This window comes from Mustelus asterias, chromosome 11, assembly GCF_964213995.1.
Source record: "Mustelus asterias chromosome 11, sMusAst1.hap1.1, whole genome shotgun sequence".
Classification (NCBI taxonomy): domain Eukaryota; kingdom Metazoa; phylum Chordata; class Chondrichthyes; order Carcharhiniformes; family Triakidae; genus Mustelus; species Mustelus asterias.
In genome coordinates, this window is record NC_135811.1 from 30,627,385 (window position 1) to 30,655,213 (window position 27,829).

General features: G+C 43.4%; 1 protein-coding gene across 2 annotated transcripts; it reads right to left on the reverse strand.

Annotated features, from left to right (window-relative positions):
- On the reverse strand, positions 1-27,829 carry LOC144500450 (zinc finger protein Pegasus-like). 2 transcript variants are annotated; one of them, XM_078223383.1, is made up of 4 exons: positions 27,697-27,829; positions 8,584-8,750; positions 2,671-2,850; positions 1-1,057 (listed from the first exon to the last, which is right to left on the reverse strand). In XM_078223383.1, the coding sequence occupies exons 2-4, from the start codon at positions 8,714-8,716 to the stop codon at positions 129-131; spliced, it is 1,242 nt and encodes a 413-aa protein (XP_078079509.1). In that variant the 5' UTR covers positions 8,717-8,750; positions 27,697-27,829; the 3' UTR covers positions 1-128. The 2 variants fall into 2 exon arrangements, with proteins under 2 accessions (XP_078079509.1, XP_078079511.1); XM_078223385.1 differs by lacking the exon at positions 27,697-27,829 and adding an exon at positions 21,071-21,084.

Consider the following 27,829-nt stretch of genomic DNA (forward strand, 5'->3'; position numbering starts at 1 on the left):
ACAAATTGAAAAAAATGGTGAGGCAAGTAAATCATTCCCTCGTAATACATATTTAATATTCTTAATATGCAACATTAGTTCAATATGTATCAAAATTGAATACCAGCACTTATTTAGGTGCTGTATTGTTAATTCTGCTTATGTTGACCCCGAGCAAAGTGACAAGCAAAGTCATATTTGTCTCTACATTTACATCCACATATGTTACATTGGAATGGGTTCTTATAACCATGGCATCCCATGTGAATAGTATAAAGGATATTGTCTGCAAAATACATGTCACAGTGTTGGCAATGATGCAGAAGCTGGGGATCCTGGACCTGAAGTGCAGGAGCAGGAGTGCTAGGCTGGCTGTTCGTCATGCTGGGCGTACTTGTGTGAGCACTGTGCTCACTACTGGGGCCTGCCACAGGACTGAAGTTCTGCTGATTGTGCGTGGGACATGCATCTGGACTGATAGGGGATGAGCTTTGGGCCACACTGGAAGCTACCGTGGAAACGACTGGTGCTGTAGACTGTGAGATCACATATGGTTTCTCATCCCTGCAGGTTACCACCTCAGGAGATGTCGGAGCTTGGTTTTCAGGTGGAAGGCTGGACAATTGGCCTGCTAAGGTAGAAAGCTGGTTTAATGGATTATCCACCATAATATCTTGCGTGTCTCTCGAGATCCCACCAGACTGTACTTTTTGCAAACCCTCATAGGAGTTAGCTGACATATGAGAAAAGTCATTGAGGTAATCTGGCTTCTGTACCAGCATGGAAGTAGGATTTAGATTAATCAGAAGTCTTGTCCCATAACTCAGGGAGTTGCTAGTTTTTGTCTGTAAAACGCCCAACATTTTCTTATTGGTCAGGCAGGTCCTAGCACCTTTCAAGGGAAGAAGTTTGTGCCTACGTCTACGGTGATGGGACAAATTACTTCGATCACTGCAGCAGAAGGAGCAAAGCTCACATTTGTATGGTTTTTCACCTGTGTGTGAGCGCATATGTGCTTCGAGATGCCGCTCATACGCTGAAGCAAACGGGCATAGGTGACATCTGTGGGGCTTCTCACCTGTATCAGAAAGAATAGATCAACAAACCTTGCCATTTTCTCTCCCTTTTTGCACTTTTCCTTATTTTGCCTCCTCTAAGCATCTTGTCCTTCAGCTGGGAGTGCTAAAGAGCAGTGGAACTCGGAGATCATCGTCAACAATCCCATCTGGTTGTCAACTGACAGGCAGTGTGCTAGCCATGTAACAAGGCTGGAAGTTTTGTTTTTCTTTCCTCATGGTGAGACAGTTCAGATTTATGGATTTTTTTCTGTTGCATGTCAGTTATGAAGTGATGAAACTCCTCCCATGTAGCTGAGGGATGTGTGTCAATTGGATTCATGCACCACCCAACCCCATTAAGAGCTGTATTTTAGCTAACTGATGATATATGACGAAGTGATGTTACAAAATTATCTCAACCACTCAGCTACTAGGTTATCTACCATCTATTTTAGAATAAAATCTTATTTAAAATGTTGAGGAAGAAATATATTTCCACTTAAGAATCAACAGAAAATAACTTGTCTCCTACAGGATGAATTTTGAAAAGAGGTGACAGCACTTCCCGGATTTCCACGTCACTGCCTACCATATAGTATGGTGCTGCCATTCTCTACTTATAAAAATAACTTCTCAAATGTAACTACAATCAAAAACTGTAGCTTTTACATGCTGATCTTACAGCATTTTATACCCTACTTAGAGGAGCAGTACTGTACTATTCTATTGTTGTCTTGACCAGATGTTATTTATAATACTTTAATCCTTACCTGCTTTTCCTTTAGTCCTGGCCCTTTTCACTTTAAACAGGGAGACTCACCATCGGTACTCCTTTTAAAAAAAATCAAACTGTTACAAAGAATTGTGATCAAATTTGACATCCTTTTGTTTATTTTTTGTGAGAAAATTGGTGTTTAAATAGGGAGAAACCCCTGCAAGAAGTCACTAACCCTACCTAACAGTGTGGAGAAACTGAATCAACACTGACACCATAAAAACGGCAGAAGGGTCACTGACCTAATCTGACTTAATCAATGCATATGTTGATGCCAATCTAACTGTCTTACAATGCAAATGGTCATGAATTAATTTCAATAATGAGGTCATCAACACTCAACTTTAACCTCAAAAATCCAATACCAACATGGAAGAAAATACAAGTTCATTGTATTTTAAAGGGGCACTGATGGTGAGACTCCATTTAAGTCTATTTATGTTATGTTTTACGTGTAACACTCCTGTTACAATGAATACCACAACCTCAAAATCAACCTGCATAATGAATGCTATAAATGCCCGATTTTTGCCTCGTTCAAAATTTAAATATTGTCATGAATTATTTTCTTCATTACAAACAACATCATTTGTGTTATGAACAGAGCTCTCCTTGCATCATACAAGCTACCATCCTGCACTAAGCTCACTTAACAAAATAAATCCAAAGGCTGATTGACTCATTCCCAATTGACATTCCAGAATTTAGATTTGGCACTGCTGAGCATGTTAATTAAATTGCTATGTTTTCACTTTATTGTACAGTACTGCTCCTTTAGGTAGTTTAAATAGAAACAAACACACCTGATAATTACTTCTATTTTGGATCATTTCAAAGTCAACATTGAATATTCATTACCTGTGTGCATTCTAATGTGCTCCATCAGCCGCGCAGTCCCTTTACTCGCATAGTTGCAGAATCGGCACTTCAGTTTTCCATCGTAGGTCCTTTCCAGCCCATCGCCCATAAACCCAGAGCCATCATCCAATGAAACTTCAACTGAAGCATGATGCATTCCATTCTGATCATTTTCTGATCCTATAGTAATAAATCCCAGAAAAGTGAGTAAGATGTAAAAATAAAACTCCCTGCAATCTGAAATAGGAGCCAATCCCTGTAAAAGACAAACATATTTACAAAGCACTAACATTTTATGAATGACTGAGCATTTCTAAGTAAATATTCATCTTCTTCATTTACAGGTATATAAACTATTGAATACTAAGAGCATAAACTGCTGTATGAAAGACATTACTGAAAATTCTGTTTTATATTAGTACTAATACTACCTTAGGTAGATCTCTCATGGCATTCCACATGGACAGTCAAATAATTTACTATTTACAACAAATGTGATAACTGGCATAGAGGACATAGATTAAGTTTTTCCAAAAAGTGCGTGTCAGAGGGAGAGTGAATGAGTGTGTGCATGAGAGGTGAATGTACGTGAGAGGGGGAGGAGAAGGAGTGCACATGGGCACGCGAGGGGTGAGTGGGCACACGGGGGTGCAGGATCATGGGTGGGCGTGTGCACATGTGTTAGGAGAACAGGAATGCACGTACACATGCGAGAGGGGGAGTGAGTGTAGGTGTGAGAGGTGCAGATCGAGTGTGTGAACATGTGTAGGAGAGCGAGTGTTTGTGTGTGGAAGGGAGAGTGTATGTGAAAGGGAGGGAATGTGTGTGGAAGAGGAGGTGTGCGTAGAGGAGGGATTATGTCGAGGAGTCAAGGCGTGAGTGTGTGGGAGCGAAGGAGCGAATGTGTGTGTGGGAGAACGTGAGTGTGTGTGTGAGAGAGACTGGTTATTCCCCAATGAAATGGTTGCAAACCATTCAGTTCAATGGCGACTATCATTGGGTAAATGCCAGCCTTGCCAACAACGCCCACATCCGATGAAGGAATAAATAAAAGCAAAAGAAGCCAAATTCCATTTTTATTAAATGGTGTTCTGAGAAAATTTTATATGCTTGGATGCCACAATTGGAATTCAGCTAAGTGACCAAAGCAGACTAAGTGGCACCTCTAACGGTGAAAGTCCCATCCCAGCATTACCAACTGGCACTACAAGTAACAAAATATATGAATTTAAGAGATTTTCCATTAAGAAAGAGCTAACATTTACATAGTACCTTCTATGATCTCTAAATATTTTCCAGTCAATTAATACTCAGTTTTCTCTATATTACAACAGCAAGCACATCAAGTCAATTTGTACACAGCAAGATCCAAACAGCAATATAAGAAGTTTCTTAGTGATGATTTTTGAAGAATAAAATGTTGGCTAGGACATCTGGAGAACTCCTCTGTTCTAAAAATTGAGTCCGGAGTTAAGAAAGCAGAAGAAATCTCCGTTTAACATCTCATTTGAAGGGCAGCACCAATGACAGAGCAGCACTTCCTCAGTACTGCACATTGAAACGTCAACCTAGATTATGGGGGCGATTCTCCCAAAAACATTCTAAGTTGAATTTGTGTAAAAACTGAAGTAAATCACGCTGTTTTTTTCAGTGGGAGTTTCAAAATGAATCTCCCAAACTCTGTGCACTGCAGAGGGCACTAGCGTAAATCCCGTTAATACTCAGTGGACAGGGCCTATTCCCACTGGAGAGGCCAGCAGCATAGCACTGAGTGGGCCACTGCGCATGCGCCAATCTGTCAGCACCAAGATTGGCGCATGAGCTGTAGCCCGCACTGCCGACCTCCCGATCGCTGGCCAGCCCCGTGACACCTGCATTGCCTGCTGTGCACCCCCCCCCTCTCCCCCCCCCGGCAGCCCAACGCTGAACCCCTGGATGTGTCCGGGCGAGCCTCATGTCCCCCCCAACTCCCTCCTCAGCTCTGACCCCCCCACCGGCAGCTCCAACTCACCTTCCCAACCCCCCCTCCCCCCCGCAGTCCTGACCCCACCAGCAGGCTGACCCTCCCCCCCTCCCCACCCTGATGCCCAGTCCCGATCGTTGGCCTCTCTCCCTCTATCACTCAGCCCAAGTGCAGAGTGGCAGTGGCACCCCCCACTGATAGCCTCCCAAATGCCCCCACCCCCTTAGCATTGCCCGATGCCCAGTGGGCAGTGCCAAGGTACTCCCTTGGGCATTGGCACTTTGCCCCTTGGGCACTGCCAGAGGGGTGAAGGCTGGCACTGCCAGGCTGATAAAGCCCAGGGGGCTCCCCCTCCCGCACCCGACGCTTTTGGGGGGGGGGGGTGGCCTCGATGGCCCCTTCTTCGCTCCACTGGGGTCGGGCAGCTAGCTCCCCACAAGTGGGGAGCTATAGTAAACCCCACTGGAGCGAACCACTCCTGGCGTGGGGTGGAGACGCTAGCGGGCCCAGATATTTCAGTCCCGGATCTGCTAATAATATTTAAAATATATTAAAGCATCAATTTACATAAATTATGCAGCTCTGCGCCGATTTCTGGCACGGAGCTGACGCTGCCAGAAATCCAGCGCCCGTTGGGGAGCCTGTGAAACAGCCTCCGCTTGAGTCTCCCAGCCCGTTGTGCTACAAAAGCAGGATGGGAGAATCGGCTCCTATGTGTGTAAGTCTCTGGAGTGAGGCTTAAATCCATGACGTGATTCAGAGGCATTATAATGACCATTGAGGCAAGATTGACAGATTAAGAGTTGGTTTACAAAGCAGCTTTCAACAAACATATCGCCAATGTATCACATCTCCCATATATCTTGTATACAAGTAGAATCTCTCTTCCACCAGTGTTTTCTTTTCACTGCTGCTTGTCTTCTTGTCTCTCTTCTTCTGCTTGTTTTTCTTCACTCCTTAACTCTTTGTTTCCTACTGACATTTTCTTTGTTCCTTTCAGGTGATCGGTGATATAGAGTGGTGTCGTGGGGTTGAGAGTCACCACAGGCCTTTAAATAATTACAGGGAAAATGAGACTCTTAGCACTTTCCTTCCCAAACCTTCTCTTTCTCCCATTGCTTCACAGTCAATCATGCTCACCTTCTCACATCCAATGTGTTCCATAACCCTTTATCTTTCCACACTACCTGTTGCCTATCCCTCACTTATTACACTTTATCCACATAACACTCATCTATTCCTTCCCTTACAATTGAACTTGCCTCCCAGTGCATCTCAGGGCAGTTGCTGGGAAGCCAGAAGTTCTAATTTGCTTCACTCTCAACTTATTTTCTTCTTTCCATGCTAAAGAGGCATCCTTTACTTTGAAAACACAGATTTGAACGAATAAACTTTTGTCTGCCTGCTTCTCACAGGTTAAGCGATCAGAACAATCAACTTTTCTGCCAACTGCACACAGCAAAGATAATCATTTAACTTCAGAATTCAGCTGGAGTTGTTTTTGTTGAAAGCTGAACTATCAGCACAAGGATGACACAAAACAACAGCTACAACAGGTGTGCAATCAGTACATAACATGAACTGTTGCCGAATAAATCTTTTGAAGTTTGTCCTCTAGGATTTCTTCAATTAATTAGAAAAACAACTGCAAGAAGCTAAAGAAAAATACAATATACTAGAGTGAAATGGCTATGATCTGGTAGCAAGTATATGAAGTGTGCCAGGTGAAGGGCAATAGCTTTAAAAATGGATAATGGTCAGGTACAGCATCAATGCCCAATTTTCCATTAAATGGGGAACAGCACACAATTCCAACTCATGGGGGAAGTGTGTTATATATTTAAAAGGGTTGCATGAATGCTCTAGAAATCATAGAAACCCTACAGTGCAGAAGGAGGCCATTCGGCCCATCGAGTCTGCACCGACCACAATCCCACCCAGGCCCTACCCCCACTCTAAGAGCTAATCACATGATTTGATGGTGATGTCATCAGGGTGTTGACATAGGCTGTTGTTTTACTTTCAGTTTGTCCGATCTACAGGCAAGACCTTCTGGAATAAATCTGTTGTTGTTAGTTTGAATCTACGTGTGCAAACCATATATTTTCTTCCTGCATAAAAGCCACAACATCCAACATAGTTAGGACATTACAAAATGAAATTTGGCAGCAAGTTTGGACTTTGTTTCGTTGAGAAAGGATTCTAAGTAGAAGAAAAATCATTGTGGGTCCTCACACTTAATATTAGAAGCTGGGGAAAAGAACAACAGGATTAAAGATTGAAATGCCAGTGTCAAGAAAACCAAGTAACAAAAAAGCTCTCTATGCGGTTTTAAAAAAGGATTGATTTTTCCAATCGGAAAAGGGTGAGATTCCAGGCAGTTATCTAGCATATTTGAAAATAAAAAAGATGCTTTACCATACAGCCATTTGAAAAGAAAAAAAAAATCAAGTCTCCAGGATAAAAAGGATAATGACAAGACAGTGAAAAAATTTAATATACTGAGCAGTGTCAAGTCGCTCTTGCCTGCAAGAGAAATGACGGGTCAAATGGATCCATGGGCTTTTCAATGAAGAAAATGACTCATGGAGTTCCTATGCAGAGTTTTCAGTACTTTGTACAAGCAAATAAAATTGCAGGCGAGTTTCTCTTATCAGCTTTTCTCAGTACATTGGAAGTAAAACCTTGAATTTGCTCTAAAGCTTGGTTCATCCAACAAAGCCAGGAATCAAAACTTACAATGACTTGTCAAAGATCCTTAAAGAGCATTCCTTTCCAAAACCATTGATCAGCATGGAATGGTTCTGGTTTCACCGAAGAAATTAAGTGGAAGGTGAAAACATTAGTCAGTTTGTGACAACTTTGAAATAACTGGGACAACAAAGGTGCATGTAGACTCAAACTAACAGCAATTTATTCCAGAAGGTCTTATCTGTACAGAGTACAAACTAAAAGTAAAACAGCAGCCTGTGCCAACACCGTAATGACATCACCATCATATCATGTGATCAGTTCTTAAAACATTCATGCAGCCCTTTTAAATATATAACATCCCTCCCCTTTACTTCTTTGGTCATGACAACAAAATACTACAATGTTATACATAGGATCAATAATGCTCGAGACACAGTACTATGCATCATTAATCATTATACACAGTCAAAAAGAAAGTTGATCAGCAGGACTTGTGTTCCTTTTTGGTTGTATACAACGTTCTAGAACTTGGCTGTAATTGACCCCCTAGAAATAGGATTTGGAACCTCGGTAGATATTCTCTTGAAACTAATTCTACATCATTCTTACACAATCATCAGGCAACTCAGGTTCAACAAAGTCTTCTGTAGCAGTATTCATAACACTAGGAACTAAAGAAGTTAGTACTTCTGGAGATGATTCGGAGAAATTATTTCAAGATGACAACAATGGTCAGCATGGCTTCGACAAACTAGTGCAACTTCGGTTTGAACCATAAAAGAAATTGGGACCTGTTTTTGCTAAAACTATGGCTAGTACCCATTTCTCACTCATGGCATAATTACGTGCTAACATATGAGGACTCTGGAACTGTACTTGAAGGAGTTTAGAAGGATGAGGGGGATCTCATTGAAACTTACAGAATACTGAAAGATCTGGATAGAGTGGACATGGAGAAGATGTTTTTATTAGTAGGAAAGAGTAGGATCTGAGTGCACAGCCTCAGAGTAAAGGGAACTTTAGAACTGAGAGGAATTTCTTCAGCCAGAGGGTGGTGAATTCATTGTCACAGAAGGATGTGGAGGCCAGGTCACTGACCCACAACTCCAAAAATAGTTAGGACATTACAGAGTGAACTAGGAAGACTCAGTGACAAGTAACTATAGCATATGCGTAAGCCTCCTGAATTGTCATGCTAGTGATCACTATTTGCAAAACTTAACTTTTATATTTAGTGTGACTGAACATGATCTTACCAGTTTGTAGAGATGGTGGCTCTTTCTCCCCACCAACAGACCCAGATATCATGTTCACATGCTGGGTTTGTTGAGTGAGATACTCCTGAAAGTCCTTGACAAAGTCTACGGAAGCAGCTCTCTTCTCATCCATATTCTTATAATGTTTAAATCAATCGCTTTACTTCCTTGAAATAAAATGAAAAATATTAGATTATGAAGAACAACACTGAGATTTTTTTTTTTAATTGACAAAGTTGCCACAGTAGGCATCAAAATGTGATATCCATCCATATTTCGAATTGGGCAGTTAAATGTAATCCCATCAGGCAGAACAACATAGTAGCTGAAAAGTGAGGATTTTTAAATGCTCTGTAGTAAAACTTAATACTGCATAATATATTACAGCATAATTTAGGGCACTGAATCATAAAATGATTCTGCCAAATGGTTCTGCAATGCCAACTCCTAGTTCCTCAGTGGAGCACATTTATTACAGCATACAACCTGATCCAAGATAGCAGACCTGACAGCAGCCATTTAGCATTGCAATTGGCAGAAGCTATTTTTTTGAATGAAGCACCAAAGAGGAACAGCTGTCCCAGAGGTTATAGTGTGTTAGAGAGCACTAAGGCTGGATCCTTTATGTTGGAGAATTACCTCCAACAAAAAAAACAGCAACAATCCAATGGCAACTTACTAAAACTTATATTCCCTTCATATTGCCAGGTCACAAAAATATTAGAGGCAAACCATAACATAAAGGTGGAGATATGTTTATCATGCTAATGTTATCATTGGAATTGTAAAGTAAACATGCATGCAAATATCACTTGTATGTAAAAATAATTGGCAGTTAAGATCCCTTGTGCTGTACCATTGATGTTGCCCAACAGGTATGAAATATTACACCTCATTATGAAAGCTACACGAACTCTGCAATTTTGTTATTCAATGTTGCCTGTGGACACTATAAACAATGTCAAATGAAATGTGTTGTACACCATTATGCACTGTAGTTAACAGATTAGCAATATTTGCAGATGCCCTGTAACATTCTTGATGGTTACTCCATTTTTGAAAAGGGGACGGTTGGGATGATATGTCATGTAGGATACTTGATTTGTTTTTCCAACAATCAACAATGGTCATCAGTAGATTATTAATTCCAGATATTTTTCATTGAATTCATAGTCAAATTTCTCCAGCTGCTGTGGCAGGATTCGAACCCAGGTCCCCAGAACATAAATTCAGTTTCTGGATTAATAGTCTAGCGATAATACCACTAGGCTATCACCTCCCCCAGCAGAAATACTGATTTGAGGTAACTTATTCAGTCGTCTTCATTGTTTGGTGTTTATAATTTTTATCATTGCTCTGGGGACCTGTTTACAATTCTGTGAAAACCATAAATAAATGGCTTAACTTCTTCCTCGATATACATTTTATTTTAATCCACTACCCATTTTTAAAGCTGTGGATACAAAGCAGGACCAGTTGATTAGAGGTAGGTACCTGGTATTTTTGTAGTACAGATTGAGTTCACGTTAGGGGAACTCACTGGGGCCTCCAATCTGGAGGGTTCTGCATATAGCTGAATCCAGCTAAACGCAAAGACTTGCGAGAGACAGTATGTGGTTAAAGATGTTCTTTATTTGACCAGTATGTACTGGGAGAGAGAGATGCAGGATGGCGTCAGCCTCTCTCTCTGAAATTACATCATCTGAACACTTTTGATATACTATTTTCGAAGATTCATATTCCCCACCCCATCTTTCATCCAAACTGGATAATCTAATTACATTAACACACCCTATTTACCTCGGCCAATAGCATTCTGCCGCTTAGCATAATTAGGTACTCATTGGTTAACTAGGCTTGGAAATTCCCCCCCCCCCCCCCCCCCTCTGCTGCCTAGCAACCTTACCTATGCATGTCTGACAGGTTCAAGGTTCCCCTTGCTACTTGGCTGTGGGAACCAAAAGGGAGTCATTCCATACCTCATCATCACAGCCCATCTAGAGAGGCCAAGAGTAAGGAACGGAATGCTCCTAGTCATTCTAATTAGCAATTAACTCCTCCTATTCATGCCACTATCTTAGTATCTTCCAGTTGCAAGGTCTTCCAAAGCCTTTCACTGATTAGGTTCTCTGTGGCCTGTCTGGTTCTGCTTTTTCCCATTAGAGCAGGTGCCCTTGGCTGGAAGCTTACAAGACATTCAAAACTATTGTAATTATATTGTGTTTAATAGACAATACCTTCATAATATATATGTGGGAGATGCATCGTAATATCTTTGGTATAAGGCACATCTTTGGTCCCTATTTTAAACTAACCTACTTTGGTTCAAAAGCCCCTTTAATAAGCAGAGGTTTCAACATCCCCTGCTACAGTTCAGAATCATGAGGTTTACAGTAAACTGGAGGCCATTTGGCCCATCATGACCATGCGCTTTATGAAAGCAATCCAAAATTGATCTCATGCCCTTTGTTTTCATATCATTATACACTGTATCCCCATCTACCTCAGATAATTATGTACCGCTCTCTGAAAACGTGTGATGGTCTCTACCCTAATCATACCTGCAGGAAAAATTCCGAAACAGTTGCAAGAGGGAGGTCCTGGATTTGCAGAACTCTGATCTACCATTGTTAAGGGAAAAAACAAGGTTTGGCAGAGTTGAGGGACAGAAAAGCTAGGGCCTAACCGAGTGGCAAAATATGTTGGTAGTGACCTAGATGAAGGCATTGGGAGATGTGAAGAGTCGCAAGATTAGTAGCACTGGTGAGCAAGTTTCTCAAAGATTTTTGTAAATATTTTGAGATTGCTTCATGGGTATGGGTCTATCTGCCTCTCACAGCCATAACTGATTAGGAGGTTTACCTTTTACAGCAACTAACAAGACACACATGTAAAAATTGTCATTCGCTTGCCTAAACTTTCAAAATTCAAGTAATTTGTTATGATATGGCACCTCAAATTAAAACAAGGAAAAACACTCTTTCTGCATCTGTCTCTCAATTCGACGTTTTCTGTGGTTTAAAAAAAATGGATACAGTGTTGCAAGAAGTTTAGTGACCTCAAGTGAATGGTTACGGTCACAATGTATTTTAAAATTCCGTATCCCACCTTATGCACCACAAGCTCCAGACACTGCTTAATTCACCATAACCTCACTCACCTACTAATAATCAGGACTCATACTTGACATTCATATGCTTCATGATATTTATGACAGCCACATCATCCAAATTGAATACTTTGCTGTTTCTTTCTAGAAGGTGGCACACAACCAGGGGCATCAGGAACAAACCAGAGGGGCACAGTCACTGAAAAGTGCAACTGGGGTTAGCAATGGAGGAACACCAAAAGGACAGTGATGGTGCTGAAACACTGTAACTTGACTTCAATGTCAGGGGGCTCAGAGGAGTCCAGCACTGATTTGGCACAAGGTTTATCACAAAGCTTGGAGTCCATCCTCCTCAACATGGAAATGGTGGCCAACTGCATTCATACACTTGTAGACTTAATCATGATTCAGAGTGTGATGGCCAACATCACGAGGCAATAATTTGTGACTTTGATGACAGCAGTTTCCAATGGCCAGCTGCTGTCACGAAAGGTCTGAATTTTGCCATTATAGCTATGGATTACAGCACACAAAAGGAAATGGCACAATGTTCACAACAGTGTCATAAAGTCATAGAGTATTACATCACAGAAAAGAGGCCCTTCATGTCTGTGCCAGCCATCAAGTATCTATCTATTCTAATGCTATTTGCCAGCTCTTGGTCCGTGGCCTTGTATGCTTTGGGGCAGAATTTTCTCAAAATATTTCTAAGTGCCATAACAGCATGAAAACAGGGGAGCTCTGCGCTGGTCTATTGGGCACTCTCCACATTGCAATCTTTCTACACTTTGTGCAATGAAAGAGCCTCCGTGTGAATCACGCCATCATGGAGTCTCCAGATGCGTAACTTGCCCAAAGTGGCTGCAGCTGTACATCGTTAACAAGGGAGAGCTGCTTTTAAACACAAATGATGCACTCACAATCAATCAGTCATGTCAGAAAGATGGCACCTTGTAGAGCAGCTTCACGATTTACAGAGGGACAGTTGGGATGGCCAGTGGATGCTGTGGAGGAGAAGAGGGCCATCACTTTCCCCTGAGACTGTCAGCGACCCAGGGCTTGGGCCAGCAATATAGCCTGGAATGCAGTGGCAGTGACTGCCCATGCACTGGCACGGAGTACCAGCGTCCAGTACAAGAAAATGAATAACCTCGTTCGGGCAGCAAGGGTGAGTGCCCATCCCATCCTGGCATCAATCCCGTCCGTCGCACCTGGAATGTCCACATTGACATGACATCCCTGACATCCTGCGGCCTACCAGCACCGAACTTCCAAGCATCCGCCTCCACCCGTCACAACCCCGACAGATTCCACCCGATTGCCACCATCCTTGACACTCCGTGCCCTTCCAGCCCCAGGCTTTCAACCCCCCCCCCCCCCCGCCAACTTCTGTCCTGACAGGAGAAGAAAGCCCATAATCACCAGGAGCAGGAGAAAACCGCAGGTGGGGTCCCTGAGCTGCGTCTCCTTACTCCGTTCAAGAAGCGTGCCATGGAACAGTCAGAGGAGGCTGAGAATAGAGCTGTGACCGACAGCCAGGTTGGTGTGCACCACAAAAGTGAGGAGCGACAAAACCTTCATTCATACAACCTATCTCAAGTAAGTTGCAATCTACCCAGATACTTGTCCTTCCATTGCACTGAATCGTGTACAAAGAATACAGCACAGGAACAGGCCCTTCGGCCCTCCAACCCCGCGCCGCTCCCTGGTCCAAACTAGACCATTCTTTTGTATCCCTCTATTCCCACTCCGTTCATGTGGCTATCTAGATAAGTCTTAAACGTTCCCAGTGTGTCCGCCTCCACCACCTTGCCTGGCAGCGCATTCCAGGCCCCCACCACCCTCTGTGTAAAATACGTCCTTCTGATATCCATGTTAAACCTCCCCCCTTCACCTTGAACCTATGGCCCCTCATGAACGTCACCACCAACCTGGGAAAAAGCTTCCCACTGTTCACCCTAATCTATGCCTCTCATAATTTTATACACCTCTATTAGGTCACCCCTCATCCTCCGTCTTTCCAGTGAGAACAACCCCAGTTTACACAATCTCTCCTCATAACTAAGCCCCTCCATACCGGGCAACATCCTGGTAAACCTCCTCTGCACTCTCTCTAAAGCCTCCACGTCCTTCTGGTAGTGTGGCGACCAGAACTGGACGCAGTATTCCAAATGCGGCCGAACCAACATTCTATACAACTGCAACATTGGACCCCAACTTTTATACTCTATGCCCCGTCCTATAAAGGCAAGCATGCCATATGCCTTATTCACTACCTTCTCCACCTGTGACGTCACCTTCAAGGATCTGTGGACTTGCACACCCAGGTCCCTCTGCGTATCTACACCCTTTATGGTTCTGCCATTTATCGTATAGCTCCCCCCTACGTTAGTTCTACCAAAATGCATCACTTCGCATTTATCTGGATTGAACTCCATCTGCCATTTCTTTGCCCAAATTTCCAGCCTATCTATATCCTTCTGTAGCCTCTGACAATGTTCCTCACTATCTGCAAGTCCAGCCATTTTCGTGTCATCCACAAACTTACTGATCACCCCAGTTACACCTTCTTCCAGATCGTTTATAAAAATCACAAACAGCAGAAGTCCCAATACAGAGCCCTGCGGAACACCACGAGTCACAGGCATCCAGCCGGAAAAAGACCCTTCCACTACCACCCTCTGTCTTCTTGACCAAGCCAGTTTTTCACCCATCTAGCTACCTCCCCCTTTATCCCATGAGATCCAACCTTTTGCACCAACCTACCATGAGGGACTTTGTCAAACGCTTTACTAAAGTCCATATAGACGACATCCACGGCCCTTCCCTTGTCAACCATTCTAGTCACTTCTTCAAAAAACTCCACCAGGTTAGTGAGGCATGACCACCCTCTCACAAAACCATGCTGACTATCGTTAATGAGTTTATTCCTTTCTAAATGCGCATACATCCTATCTCTAAAAATCCTCTCCAACAACTTCCCTACCACGGACGTCAAGCTCACCGGCCTATAATTTCCCGGGTTATCCTTCCTACCCTTCTTAAATAACGGGACCACATTAGCTATCCTCCAATCCTCTGGGACCTCACCTGTGTCCAGTGACGAAACAAAGATTTGCGTCCAGTGACGAAACAAAGATTTGCGTCAGAGGCCCAGCAATTTCATCTCTTGTCTCCCTGAGCAGCCTTGGATAGATTCCAACAGGCCCTGGGGATTTGTCAGTCTTTATATTCCCTAAAAAACCTAACACTTCCTCCCTTGTAATGGAGATTTTCTCTAACGGGTCAACACTCCCCTCCAAGACACTCCCAGTCAACACATCCCTCTCCTTTGTGAATACCGACGCAAAGTATTCATTTAGGATCTCCCCTACTTCTTTGGGCTCTAAGCATAATTCCCAACTTTTGTCCCTGAGAGGTCCGATTTTTTCCCTGACAACCCTTTTGTTCCTAACGTATGAATAAAATGCCTTGGGATTCTCCTTAATCCTGTCTGCCAAGGACATTTCGTGACCCCTTTTTGCCCTTCTAATTCCTCGTTTGAGTTCTTTCCTACTTTCTTTGTATTCCTCCAGAGCTCCCTCCGTTTTTAGCTGCCTGGACCTAACGTACGCCTCTCTTTTCTTTTTGACCAATCCCTCAATTTTCCTGGTTATCCACGGTTCTTGAATCCTACCCTTCCTATCCTTCTTTTTTACAGGCACATGCCTGTCCTGTAGCCCTAACAACTGTTCCTTAAAAGACTCCCACATGCCAGATGTGGATTTACCCTCAAACAGCCTCTCCCAATCAACAGCTGCCAATTTCTGCCTAATCCCACTAAAGTTAGCCTTCCCCCAATCCAACACCTTAACCTTGGGACACCACTCATCCTTTTCCATCACTATCCTAAAGCTAACAGAATTGTGGTCACTATTTGCCACATGTTCTCCTACCAAAACTTTGAAGACCTGACCGGGCTCATTCCCCCAGTACTAGGTCCAGTATAGCCCCCTCTCTAGTCGGGCTATCTACATATTGTTCCAAAGAACCTTCCTGTACACATTTGACAAATTCCTCCCCATTCAGACTCCCAGCCCTACGCGATTTCCAGTCTATACCAGGGAAATTGAAGTCTCCCACTACAACAACCCTATTTTTCCTGCACCTATCCATTATCTCCTGACATATCCGTTCTTCCACTTCCCTTGGGCTGTTGGGGGGCCTGTAGTATACCCCCAACATAGTGACTGCGCCCTTCCTGTTTCTGAGCTCCACCCACAGTGACTTGTTACACGACCCCTCTGAATTGTCCTCCCTCTGCACCGCTGTAATATGCTCTCTAACTAATACTGCTACTCCCCCACCTCTTTTGGCCTCTCCTCTGTCTCGCCTAAAACACTTGTACCCCGGAATATTCAGCTGCCAGTCCTGTCCCTCTTTCAACCAAGTCTCTGTCACCGCAACGACATCCAAATCCCTCGTAAGCATTATGACCCTAAGTTCGTCTGTCTTACCTGCTACGCTCCTTGCATTGAAGTAGATGCGCTCCAGACCTCCAGGCCCGTGAGGTCATCCTCCCCCAGAGTGCTCTTCTTCTTTGCCAGCCTTGTCCTGGCCCCAAGCTCATCCCCAGCCTCTACACTTGTAGACATAATTTTTTGATCCCCACCCCCCTGCCATATTAGTTTAAACCCACCCGAACTGCACTAGCAAAACTCCCAGCCAGGATATTCGTGCCCTTCCAATTTAGTTGTGACCCATCCTTCTTGTACAGGTGCCATCCTCTCTTGAAAACTTCCCAGTGATCCAGGAATATGAAGCCCTCCCTCCTGGACCAGTCCTTTAGCCAAGCGTTCAATTGTACTATCTCCCTATTCCTAGCCTCACTGGCCCTAGGCATTGGGAGCAGCCCAGAGATTGCCACCCTGGAGTCCCTACTTTTTAGCCTATTTCCCAACTCCCTGAAATGCTCTCGTAGGATCCCCCTGCTCTTCCTATCTACATCATTTACACCAATGTGTACAATGACATCCGTTTCTTTTATCCTCCCCTTTTAATATGCCTCCTATCCGCTCGGAGACATCCAGTACCCCAGCACCAGGTAGGCAGACTACCACCCTGGAGTCCTGTTCGCACACACAGAATCGCCTGTCCGTGCCTCTAACCGACGCGTCCCCCACCACTATTGCTCTCCTAATCCCTCTCTTTCCTTTCCGGGCCACAGAGCCTGACTGTGTGCCAGTGACCTGGTCACTGTGGCTTACCCCTGGAGAGTCATCCTCCTCCACACTATCCAAAACAATATACTTGTTTTGGAGGGGGACAACCACAGGTGACCCCTCCACTAATTGCTCACTCCCCTCCCCTCTCACACCTGTCGCCGAGAGACAGCCACTGGAATACACTCTGGTACGTTACCCTTGTGACCTTTACTCCTCCTAACTGTGACCCACGTGTCTTCCCCGAGGCCCCGGTGTAACTACTTGCCTATAACTCATGTCTATTTGTCTCTCATTCTCCCTGACTAGACTAAGGTCATCAAGCGGGGTTGTGTCTCATTTTGCAGGAAATGTCCCCAATGAGGTCTGGCCGTCAGGAGTTGGAAACCCCACCCCACCCCCTTTTGATACCTTAGCAGAAGGCTCATAGGAAAGCACCCAACAATCGACACAGGCATCATACACACCATCGACCACCGCAGAAACGGTCACTATGTTAGCGGTGAGGCTTCTGGAGCACTTTCTGGTGTGTACCACACAGCCGTTGATGTACATCAGGTGGAGGTTGAGGACTCAGGCAGGCAGATGTCTCCTGAAGCCAAGGAAACAGCTGGCCCCCAGCCAGTTGCCGAGCCACTGAGATCAGTTCTCCCAAAGCCGCTGGAGACGCAGCAGAGCCGGGGATTGTAGGAGGGGTTGTCAGCAACATTCCAGCAATTGCAAGGCTGTTTGGAGTCAGATTCTACTATCCTCTAAGTGAAAAGGCTTTTCCTCAAGTCCCCAATTTCCTGCCCCTTACTGTAAATCTATGTCCCCTGGTTATTGACCCCTCTACTAAGGGGGAAATGTTCTTCCTATCTACCCATGACTCTCATAATTCTGTTTACCTCAATCAGACCCTCTCTCAGCCTTCTCTGCTCTGAGAACAACCCCAGCCTAACCAGCCTCTACTAATAGCTGAAACGCTCCAGCCCAGCAGCTAACTGGTGAATCTCCTCTGCACCCTTTTAGTGCAATCACATCCTTTCCATAGTGTATAATATAACATATTCCTAAAATTTCTGAAGTGCTGCCCCAGGGGAGGTGCAATAGCTCTACAAAGCATGAACCTGTAGTCCTCTCTTAGAACACAGCATTTGTCTTCCACACCTGCTATTCCACCAGTGACCTTGGTAGTGCTCAGACTGCTGAATAGCCTATAACCAGGCCTTCTAGGGCCAAAGCTGCTCAGGTCATCCTCCAAGGACATTTCCTCCAGTGAAAGTCAGCAGCTTTCCACCAACCATGCTGCAGCTAATAGGATAGCACTGCATAGGAGCACGAGAACAGTCAAAAACACATGGAAGTAGACACTAAGCAAATACACAAGTGTGGTTATTGACTTTTGTATGCAATACAGCCCAAGTTAATTTATGAATTTGATTTGGAATATTTCTCTTATGGTGGCTTTATTTTTGTATTGGGGCCAAGGTGTGATGGTCAGTGACAGAGGGAAAACAAGCTGTGGGACTGTTGGCATGGCTCTTGTCAAAGTCACAAATCATACCTAGTGAAGCAACTCTTCATCCTTCTCAACATCTCCATAGCCATTGAAACTCATTGAATCCTACAGTGCAGAAGGAGGCCATTCAGCCCATCGAGTCTGCACTGACCACAATCCCACCCAGGCCCTATTCCCATAATCTCATGCATTTACCCTAGCTAGTCTCCCTGACGCTAAGGGGCAATTTTAACATGGCCAATCCACCGAACCCGCATATCTTTGGACTGTGGGGGGAAACCGCAGCACCTGGGGGAAACCCACACAGACATGGGGAGAACGATATGGGGAGACCACAATATCCTCCTCCAACATCTCAACATCGTCATCCAACTGGATGGATTGCTTTTGCCCATTCTTATCTATTGAAGTGTAGCCAGAGAATCACTTGTAATGGCTTCTCTTCCCATTCCCACACCATTACTTCTGGTATCCCCAGGGCCTATCCTTGACCCCTTCTATTACTTTTCTACATGCTTCCCCTCAACAACAACATCCAAAAACATGGCATCAGTTTCTCACCAACACCTCTCTCAATCTCTCCACTGCCTTTAAATTGTCAAACAGTTTAACACCATAAACACAGCATCTAGTGCTGGATGAACAGAAGTTTCCTCCAACAAAATATTGGGAAAACTGAAACTATTACCTCCGGTCCCTGCTACAAACTGTTCCCAAGCCACCAACTCCATCTCTCTCTCTCTCTCGCAACTATTTACAGGCTGAACCAAACTGTTTACAATCTTAGTGCTGTATTTCACCAATAGCTATCCACATTATCACTAAGAACATCCATTTCTACCTCTGTAATATTGCCCAATTCTGCTCCTGTCACAGCTCTTCTGCTGGTAAAACCCTGATTTTATTTGTTTTCGACTTGATTAATCCAACACATTCTTGGCTGGCCATATTTTTAACAGTTTTTTTCTTGTTGTTCCTGGGTTCTTTTAAACTTTTTTATGTGGCCGTGCACACATGGTTAGTAAAGAGGGTGACTCATGTGTGACCTACACAGGAATTTTTGGGATCCTTAGAGGGAATGTTACTCTTAGAGTCTACCCTTCGTAATCTTAAGGTCATCGAAACCATTGCTACCCATGTCCTGTATTCCTGTACATTCATCACCTCTGTGCTCACTGATTAAGCAATGCTTTGATTTTAAAATTCTCATCATCCTTTTCAAATCCCTCCATGGCCTCACCCCTCTTAGTAATCTCCTTCAGCCTCACAATCCTCTGAATTTTCAGTGGTCCTCTAATCAGGCCTTTTAAACAGCCTTTGTTTTTAATGGCTCTAACACTGTTGGTTGTCCTATTACCTGTTAAGGTCCTAAACTCTGGAATTCCTTCCTTAAATCTCTCTCCCTCTCTTTCCTCCATTTAAGACATTTGTCTTTCACCAAGTTTTTAGTCATCTGCCTTAATATCTCCTATGTGGCTAGATGATAGATTTTTCTTTACAACATTGCTGTAAAGCACCTTCAGGTGTTTTATTACATTAAAAGTGCTATATAAATAAATTGTTGTTGTGCTTACTAGTCTAGTATCAGACTTGGGGAGGTGGTGGTGGTGTAGTGGTATTGTCACTGACTAGTAATCTAGAGACCCGGGTGCATCCCGTCATGGCAGATGGTGGAATTTAAATTCAATTAAAAATCTGGAATTAACAGTCCAACGATGACCATGAAAATCTCGTCTGGTTCATTAATGTGCCGCCCGATTCATTAATCGGGCGGCACGGTAGCACAGTGGTTAGCACTGCTGCTTCACAGCTCCAGGGTCCCGGGTTCGATTCCCGGCTCGGGTCACTGTCTGTGTGGAGTTTGCACATTCTCCTCGTGTCTGCGTGGGTTTCCTCCTGGTGCTCCGGTTTCCTCCCACAGTCCAAAGATGTGCGGGTTAGGTTGATTGGCCAGGTTTAAAAATGGCCCTGAGATGCGTAGTTAGAGGGATTCGCGGGTAAATATGTGGGGGTAGGGCCTGGGTGGGATTGTGGTCGGTGCAGACTCGATGGGCCGAATGGCCTCCTTCTGCACTGTAGGGTTTCTATGATTCTATGATTTCTATGAATGTCTTTTTGCAGAGGAAATCTGGCCTACACATGACTCCAGATCCACAGCAATGCGGTTGACTCTTAACTACCCTCTTAAGGGCAATTAGAGATGGGCAATAAATGTCCACATCACATGAACAAATAAAAAAAACTCAGTTAAGTACTTTTTATGGAGAAGCCAGCCACAAAATGCTGTCTCAGTTTCCCTCTCCCTTCATCCTCCTCAGCTACTTACCATATAGCTGCTGGTAAGGGTCATATCAGGCCTGTCATGATGGTTTGCAAAATGCAGCAAACCACAACAAATCTTGGACATGTTATGCCAAATATTGCAGGACTCCACCAGCGCAGTCTCCAGGCAGCACGGAAGCATTGTTTCATTACAATATTACAGTTTTATCATATTTCATGCGGCATCGTGGCTTTCATTTTCTGTGTGCTGCATACATGTATCAAAGTCATCAGCCATGTAGCCAGCAGATAAACCTCGTTGCCTAGTAGCTACCCTTCGATTTGCTGTGGTAACTCAAAAGCAGCTGGCTTGCTACATAACAAATTCATCATGATTGCTGTTAATATACCTACATGATTCACAGTTTGTGGTCATCTACTAGTTGGACGTTCAGTTCAGGGTTTTCATGCACTGCCTGTGAAGAGTTGTGTTTACAACCTATGGCATCTGTCTGGGGGAAGCCAGAGGCACAGAGGTTCATTGTCACAGGTCACCTTTACAGATTTGATAACACAATCCTGTCATGCTCTGGGGCTGCAGTTATGGCAGATTTCTGTGAAAGATATCCTTACTGAAGCACAGAGATCTCACAGACTGTTTTTTCACTGAGGTTCATTGGCATAATTGCTCCACACACATCCTGAGTGGATGCAGCCTTCTGCTAACAGTTCTTCTCCCCCCCTCCTCCCTCTGCCAGCAGCTTCTCATGCTCTGTGTGCCCTCTGTTTATTCTCCAAGTCATGTTTTATTCCAGTGAAATGTCTGCTTGTATACTCATCTCTGGGAGCAACAGATTTATGAAGAAGCCCTGAAGTCAATAAAAACTCCTTCAGGTCCTGCCACGTTACTCACTGTAAGTTTCTGCAACTTGAAACAACTATACAAAGCAGCAAACACCTGTAGAGTCCAAGGAACAGCCAGAAGCAATTAACCAGCACTTAATTTACATGTAACATGAAAGCAAAATATTGCAGATGCTGGAAATCTGAAATAAAAACAGAAAATGCTGGAAACACTCAACAGGTCTGCCAGCATCTATGGAGAAAAACAGAGTTAATGTTTTTTCTGTTTTTATTCCTAACTTGTAAGTAATTGGTGTTCTCTTTAAATAGCGCTGATAGAAGGAGTCATCCTTCTAGTTGTTAGATACATGTTGAGCTGTGCGAGGGTTAAAGAGGACATTAGCTGCAGCATTGAACTCCAAAACGGCACAAGGGTGTTAATCAGTTTTGTCTGCTGATTAATGTCATGGTCTGCCTGCTCTGAATACTTCTGGTGGCCCTCACTGGGCACACACTGATGCCATAGGATCCAGTGTGATTTGCCCTAAAAGTGTGCAAGTGTCAGGTCCCAATTTGAAGCTTTAAGGGCACATATAGACAATTTCTGTTTGCTGCGTGTGGCTTGTTGAACTGCATGGTCCCTTTAAGATTGATGCACGGCCAAGCAGGCATGCATCTAAAAGGGAACATTGCTAGTGTTTTTGAGTACTGTGAGGCACATTCCCAATTGCTGTGCAGCTAAGCATTTTGGAGGAAATATGGCTTGTAGCACCCCAAAACGGATGCAATCAAATCCAATTTTTACGCACAAATAGCAAGAGTGAATCATAAGATATTTATAATTCATCCATGTGCCAAGAATAGATTCTGTTAGAAAAAAGCAGTTCAGCTAGTTGTCATATCAGCAACAGCCTGTGCTGTGGATCACTGATGCAAGGTAGCAGCCCCAAACGTTTTTATATTGTCAATTTTGGCGATGAACTGCATATGTCACAACTGCTGGAAATTTGTCACCAAAATTTACTGGAAAGCTTATCTTATAATGCTACAGCAAGGATGTTGGTGAATCAGAAATGGCATAGTCAATGGCTATTGAAGAATTTTTTGTTTGAAAATAAACGATATTAGTTCTCCCTACTTTCTTCATAATGACTTTTTTTTAAAAAACACACGAAACAGATCCAGAGTAAAATGTAAACCTGTAGAAGTTGCACAAATTGATTCAGCTTCAATTAAACAAAAAACACCTTTGGATTCTAATTTTAGTTAAGCTGCTTCAATTTCTACAATAATAGAAAAAATTATAAAGTTGAAGACTTGAGGCTTGTTGGTCTATTTGTTATACTTTCATTCAGCAATTGTCTTTGAGCTTAAGTTTTTAAGTTAAGTTTATTTATCGTTGTCACAAGTAGGCTTACATTAACACTGCAATGAAGTTACTGTGAAAATCTCCTCGTCACCACATTCTGGTGCCTGTTTGGGTATACTGTGGGAGAATTTAGCATGGCCAATGCACCTAACCAGCATGTCTTTCGAACTGTGGGAGGAAACTGGAGCACCTGGAGGAAACCCACGCAGACATGGGGAGAACGTGCAAACTCGCACAGACAGTGACCCAAGCCAGGAATCGAACCCGGGTCCCTGATGCTGTGAGGAAGCAGTGCTAACCATTGTGCCACCATGCCACCTCCTGTAAGGTTTATTCAAACTAATTTTTTTTAAAAAGCAAATTTATACAAACTGACCATTAAATGATGTTCTCTGAAGCTACTTTAAGCCTGATAAAAGAATAATAATTGTACACCCGTTAGTCAAACTGACTGGTGTTTTACAGATTTTTTTTTTAAAACTTAAAATATCACAATTTTCTTGCTTGTGCTTCAGATACTTAGTTGAAAACAGCTTTCTGTGCTATGACATTGGTTCAGAGAATGTTGTTCCTTGGACTTTGAAAGGAAACAAAATTATTTTCAGCATCATTTAGTGAATGATAAGTGACTGTATTTTCAAAAGCAAATCCAGGGTGTACATCAAAGTAGCCAGGATAGAAAATGCAGGTTGCAAAGCAAGTTTTCTTTTCACAGCCTATCTGTAACAGTTGCACATAAAAATGCAAAGTAAATGTGCATATACATCATATTATTGAAATGTATTCAGACACTGTTTAGAAGTAATGCAATAACATTGTTCAGGAATGTCAGTTTCTCATACCCATTGTCCATATGACCTAGACTGTGTTGGTATAACTTTTAAAAAAGAATCAAAGAAATTGGTAACAGAACTTGAACTCGCATGTGCTACAAGTGCACCATTCCCAACTTTTGTAGATGATCTAGCTCCACTCAAAATGAAAAATGCTAACTGGCATATTTAGCATAATACAGATGTTTTTGGTCATAAATATGGAAAGTCCTTTTAAAATATGTTGTTGTAGCAGCAATTTCACTTTTTTGTCAGTCATTTTCACTGAATCTTAAACGACGTGTTCCATATTTTAAGACATTTAGTCAGCATAATGGCTGTTGCAATTGCACTCGTACTGTGCAATCAAAGTTTTAGTAAATCATAATTTTTCTTTCCTCATTCATAGGATGTGGGCATCTCTGGCGAGATCAACATTTATTGCCCATCCCCAAATACCCTTTTACAGAGTGGCTTGCTAGGCCATTTCAGAGGGTAATTAAGAGTCAACTACATTGCTGTGGCTTTGGGGTCACGTGTAGGCCAGATCATTGGCAGATTTCCTTCCTAAAGGACATTAGTGAATCAAATGGGTTTTTACAACAATCAATGAAGTTGTTATGGTCACCAATATTGAGACTATCTTTCAATTCCAAATTCATTGAATGAATGTAAATTCCATCTGCTGCTGTGTTGGGATTGAATCTGTGTTCCCAGGACATTAGCTTGAGTCTCTGAGCACTAGTCCAATGACAATTATCACTATGCCACCACCCCCAATTTTTTATTTAAATAATTGGTTGACATCTGTATCCAAGGTGATTCACATTGCATGCTCTATGCCAGGGGTCTCCAAACTACGGCCCGCGGGCCACATCTGGCCCGCAGCCAGTGGGGCGGGATGGGATTCCCGCTGCCGAAAACACTCCCCACGTCTGGAACCCCGCCGCTGACTCAGGATCCGGATGCGGGGACGGAAACCACAGGCCGGACATTTGCTGCCGCTCCACGCGGTGTCTGATACACCCATGGGAATCCCCGCCCTCTTTACTGGCCTATTGTCCAATCAGAGCTGCCGTCCTGTGACTGACAGTTCATTAAACGAATCAGCAATTGAGACATCTATTATCCAATTGCCGCTCTGCATTGACTGCTTTATCCAATCCGTAAGCTCCATCTGTCTGAAATGAGCGGGAACAATGACAATGATGGCGGCAATTCAGACTAATTCAGTTATGGAAGGAAAAAAGAAAAGTGGACAGTGAGTGCCGCCTGTTTAATGAAGAATGGGGTGTAACGTACTTCTTTGTACAAGCAGGTGATAAAGCCTTGTATGTCATATGCAACGAAACTGCTGCAGTTTTGAAGGAGTACAATGTACGTCGGCACTTTGAGACCAAACATGAACCAAGTTATTCCCAATTCACAGGAACACAGCATTCGGAAAATGCAACGCAGGTTGCTTTCCCAACAAGCTTTTTTTACGCAGAAGATAACTGAAAATGAAGCTTTAACCAGGGCCAATTACAAACTAGCTTACGTGCTGGCTAAAAGAGGAAAGCCATTCACCGATGGAGATCTCATCAAAGAGTGTATAATGGAAGCAGTGGAAGAGTTATGCCCAGAAAAAGCAAATCTGTTCAAAATCATCAGTCTTGCGCCAAATACTGTTGCTCGTAGAATTGAAGATATAGGAAGCAATATATTTCATCAAATTGCAGACAAAGCAAGAAATTTTCAGTTGTATTCTCTCGCACCTGATGAATCGACTGATGTGTGAGACACATCACAACTCCTAGTATTCATCCGTGGCGTCGACAGTGAATTTAATGTGACACAAGAATTAGCATCAGTGCATAGCATGCACAGCACAGAAACTGGAGAAGACATCTTCAAAGAATTGCAAAAAACTGTGTTAGAATATAACCTGGAGTGGAATAAACTGCAATGCGTGACAATTGATGGAGGAAAGAACATGTCTGGGGTGAAGAAAGGTTTGGTTGGACAAATCACAAAAGCTTGTGAGGTTGGTGGATTCTCAAAGCCCATGTTTCTGCATTGCATTATCCATCAACAAGCATTGTGCGGAAAATATGTGGATATGTCTTGCGTTCTGAAACCTGTTGTTTCAACAGTGAATTTCATTCGATCTTACGGGCTTAATCATCGCCTGTTCATTTATAAAACTAATGTTTTTTCTTTGGCCCCCGAAAATGTGTAAAATATACGATGTGGCCCTCGTACTGAAAAATTTGGAGACCCCTGCTCTATGTCGTAACTCACTTACATATTCCAGAAGCTAGGTTAGTGTTTTCGTCAATGGGTTTTATGAACTAAGGATTCTTCTGGGACAACGTTTTACTGAGGACACATTAACTCATCTGGGGATTGTCCTGGAGATACACAAGATACAGGATCACCTTTTATAATGTTATTCATCGCACTGCTAGTAGGTCATGAGCAGCATTATTTTTGTCCAAGTGGCAGAAGTGTGAAAACCTACTTAAGTGGTGATTTGGCATAGATTTCAACAGGAAGTCAAAACAATGATAAATACCTAGGTGTTGTCAACTGGGGCAACAGTGGAACAGAGGTCTAAAGAAAACATAGGGGAAAATAATTGGCGCACATCACTTCTTTTATGATTTCCTTTGTTTTCACCATTCCTATGCCAGAGATGGGTTAACAGGAAAAATCTGTGCCAAGATATAGTGACAGATAGTCTATTTTGCTGCTCAAGTCACATGGTAGACTTTAAGGACAGGATCTGTATATATCCATATTTAAATTTTACTTTCTAACATTCTGTCTCTATCTACATATAAAATCTTCTATATCTCCTTACTGCTGCTAAGCTGAAGCTGTGTTTCTTCATGGAGACAGTCTGTTAAGTGAACACAGGATATAAGAACGTAAGAAACAGATGTAGGTCATTTTGCTCCTTGAACTTGCTCTACCCCTGAATGTGATCATGGCTGATCTTCTACCTTGTTTCCAACTTCATGTACTATTCTGATATCCCTCAACTCCCTTCATATCCAAAAATCTATCTCGGTCTCGTATATACTCGATGACTGAGCATCCACAGCTCTCTGGGCTATAGATTTCCAAGGGTCCACAACTTGAGTGACAAAATTTCTCCTTGTCTCATTCCATAAATGGCCAATCCCTAATTCTGAGACTGCCCCCTGGTTCTAGGCTTCCCAACGGGGAGGAATTAAATCCTTCCAGCACCTACCCTGTCATGCTCCTTCAGAATTTTGTATGATTCATTGAGATCACCACCCCCCCCCCCCCCCCCCCGGTTATTTTAAACTGATGACAATCTTCTCATCCCAGAAATGGGTCTAAGTGACATTCATTGTACTCCCTCCTAGGCTGGTAAATTAATAACTGTAGTCAGTTCTGAATTACTTTGAAAATAGAGGCTTTTTTTAAAATGTCAGAAACCAAACTTTAACTCAAAGGGATCATCCTGAAAAGGATGAAGTTCCAATTTCCCAGTTGCTTGGCAGAAAATGTTCCACCATTTCTATCCCCGCTACAATTTTGTTTAATTTTCGATGTTGGGCGATTAGTTTCACGGTTGACTGCTGGTGAGCCTTAGCTGTATGTAGGCTGACAATGTCAGTGACCTGCTTCCCAGCGACTGAAGAGCACCCACTCTCTCAGACTAACCTGCTGGGCAAGGGGACGGGACCTGGCACCGCCGGTCGACCCCGTTCGTGCCCTCGCCGATGGAAAAGGGGAGGGTTTGAAGATGGAGAAGGGGGGGGGGGGGGGGGGGGTAAAAATTAAAAAAAACCCGGAGTCCCTAAAGGGATTAGGATGAGAAAGAAGCCGAGGCCCTGTCACAGGAGCCACCGGGGGGGAACCGTTAAACCGTCGCGTCGCGCGGCCTGCCCCCGAACTTCCAATTTTTAAAAAAAACCTCATCGCCTTTAAAACACCAACTGCCGAGCGTTTCCCCAAAATATATACATACGTTTAGTTTTTAATCTTAGCCGTTCACTTACCTGCTAATTGACGTCTATGTGGAAAACACCTTTTCAGCAGAGTGACATCCCGGCCGGGCTGGCGGAGGTGCAGGCGGCCTTTTGAACGCGACCGGCTGCATCATCATCGACGGCCAGGTATTTTAACGGAATT

What these genes read in the sequence shown, in the direction of transcription:
- LOC144500450 (XM_078223383.1), bottom strand. Translation starts at nt 8,716, where the DNA reads ATGGATGAGAAGAGAGCTGCTTCCGTAGACTTTGTCAAGGACTTTCAG. An exon ending in GCCACCATCTCTACAAACTG is followed by an intron (nt 2,851 to 8,583) that starts GTAAGATCATGT and finishes TTATTACTATAG; the next exon opens with GATCAGAAAATGATCAGAAT. An exon ending in GCACATTAGAATGCACACAG is followed by an intron (nt 1,058 to 2,670) that starts GTAATGAATATT and finishes TTTCTGATACAG; the next exon opens with GTGAGAAGCCCCACAGATGT.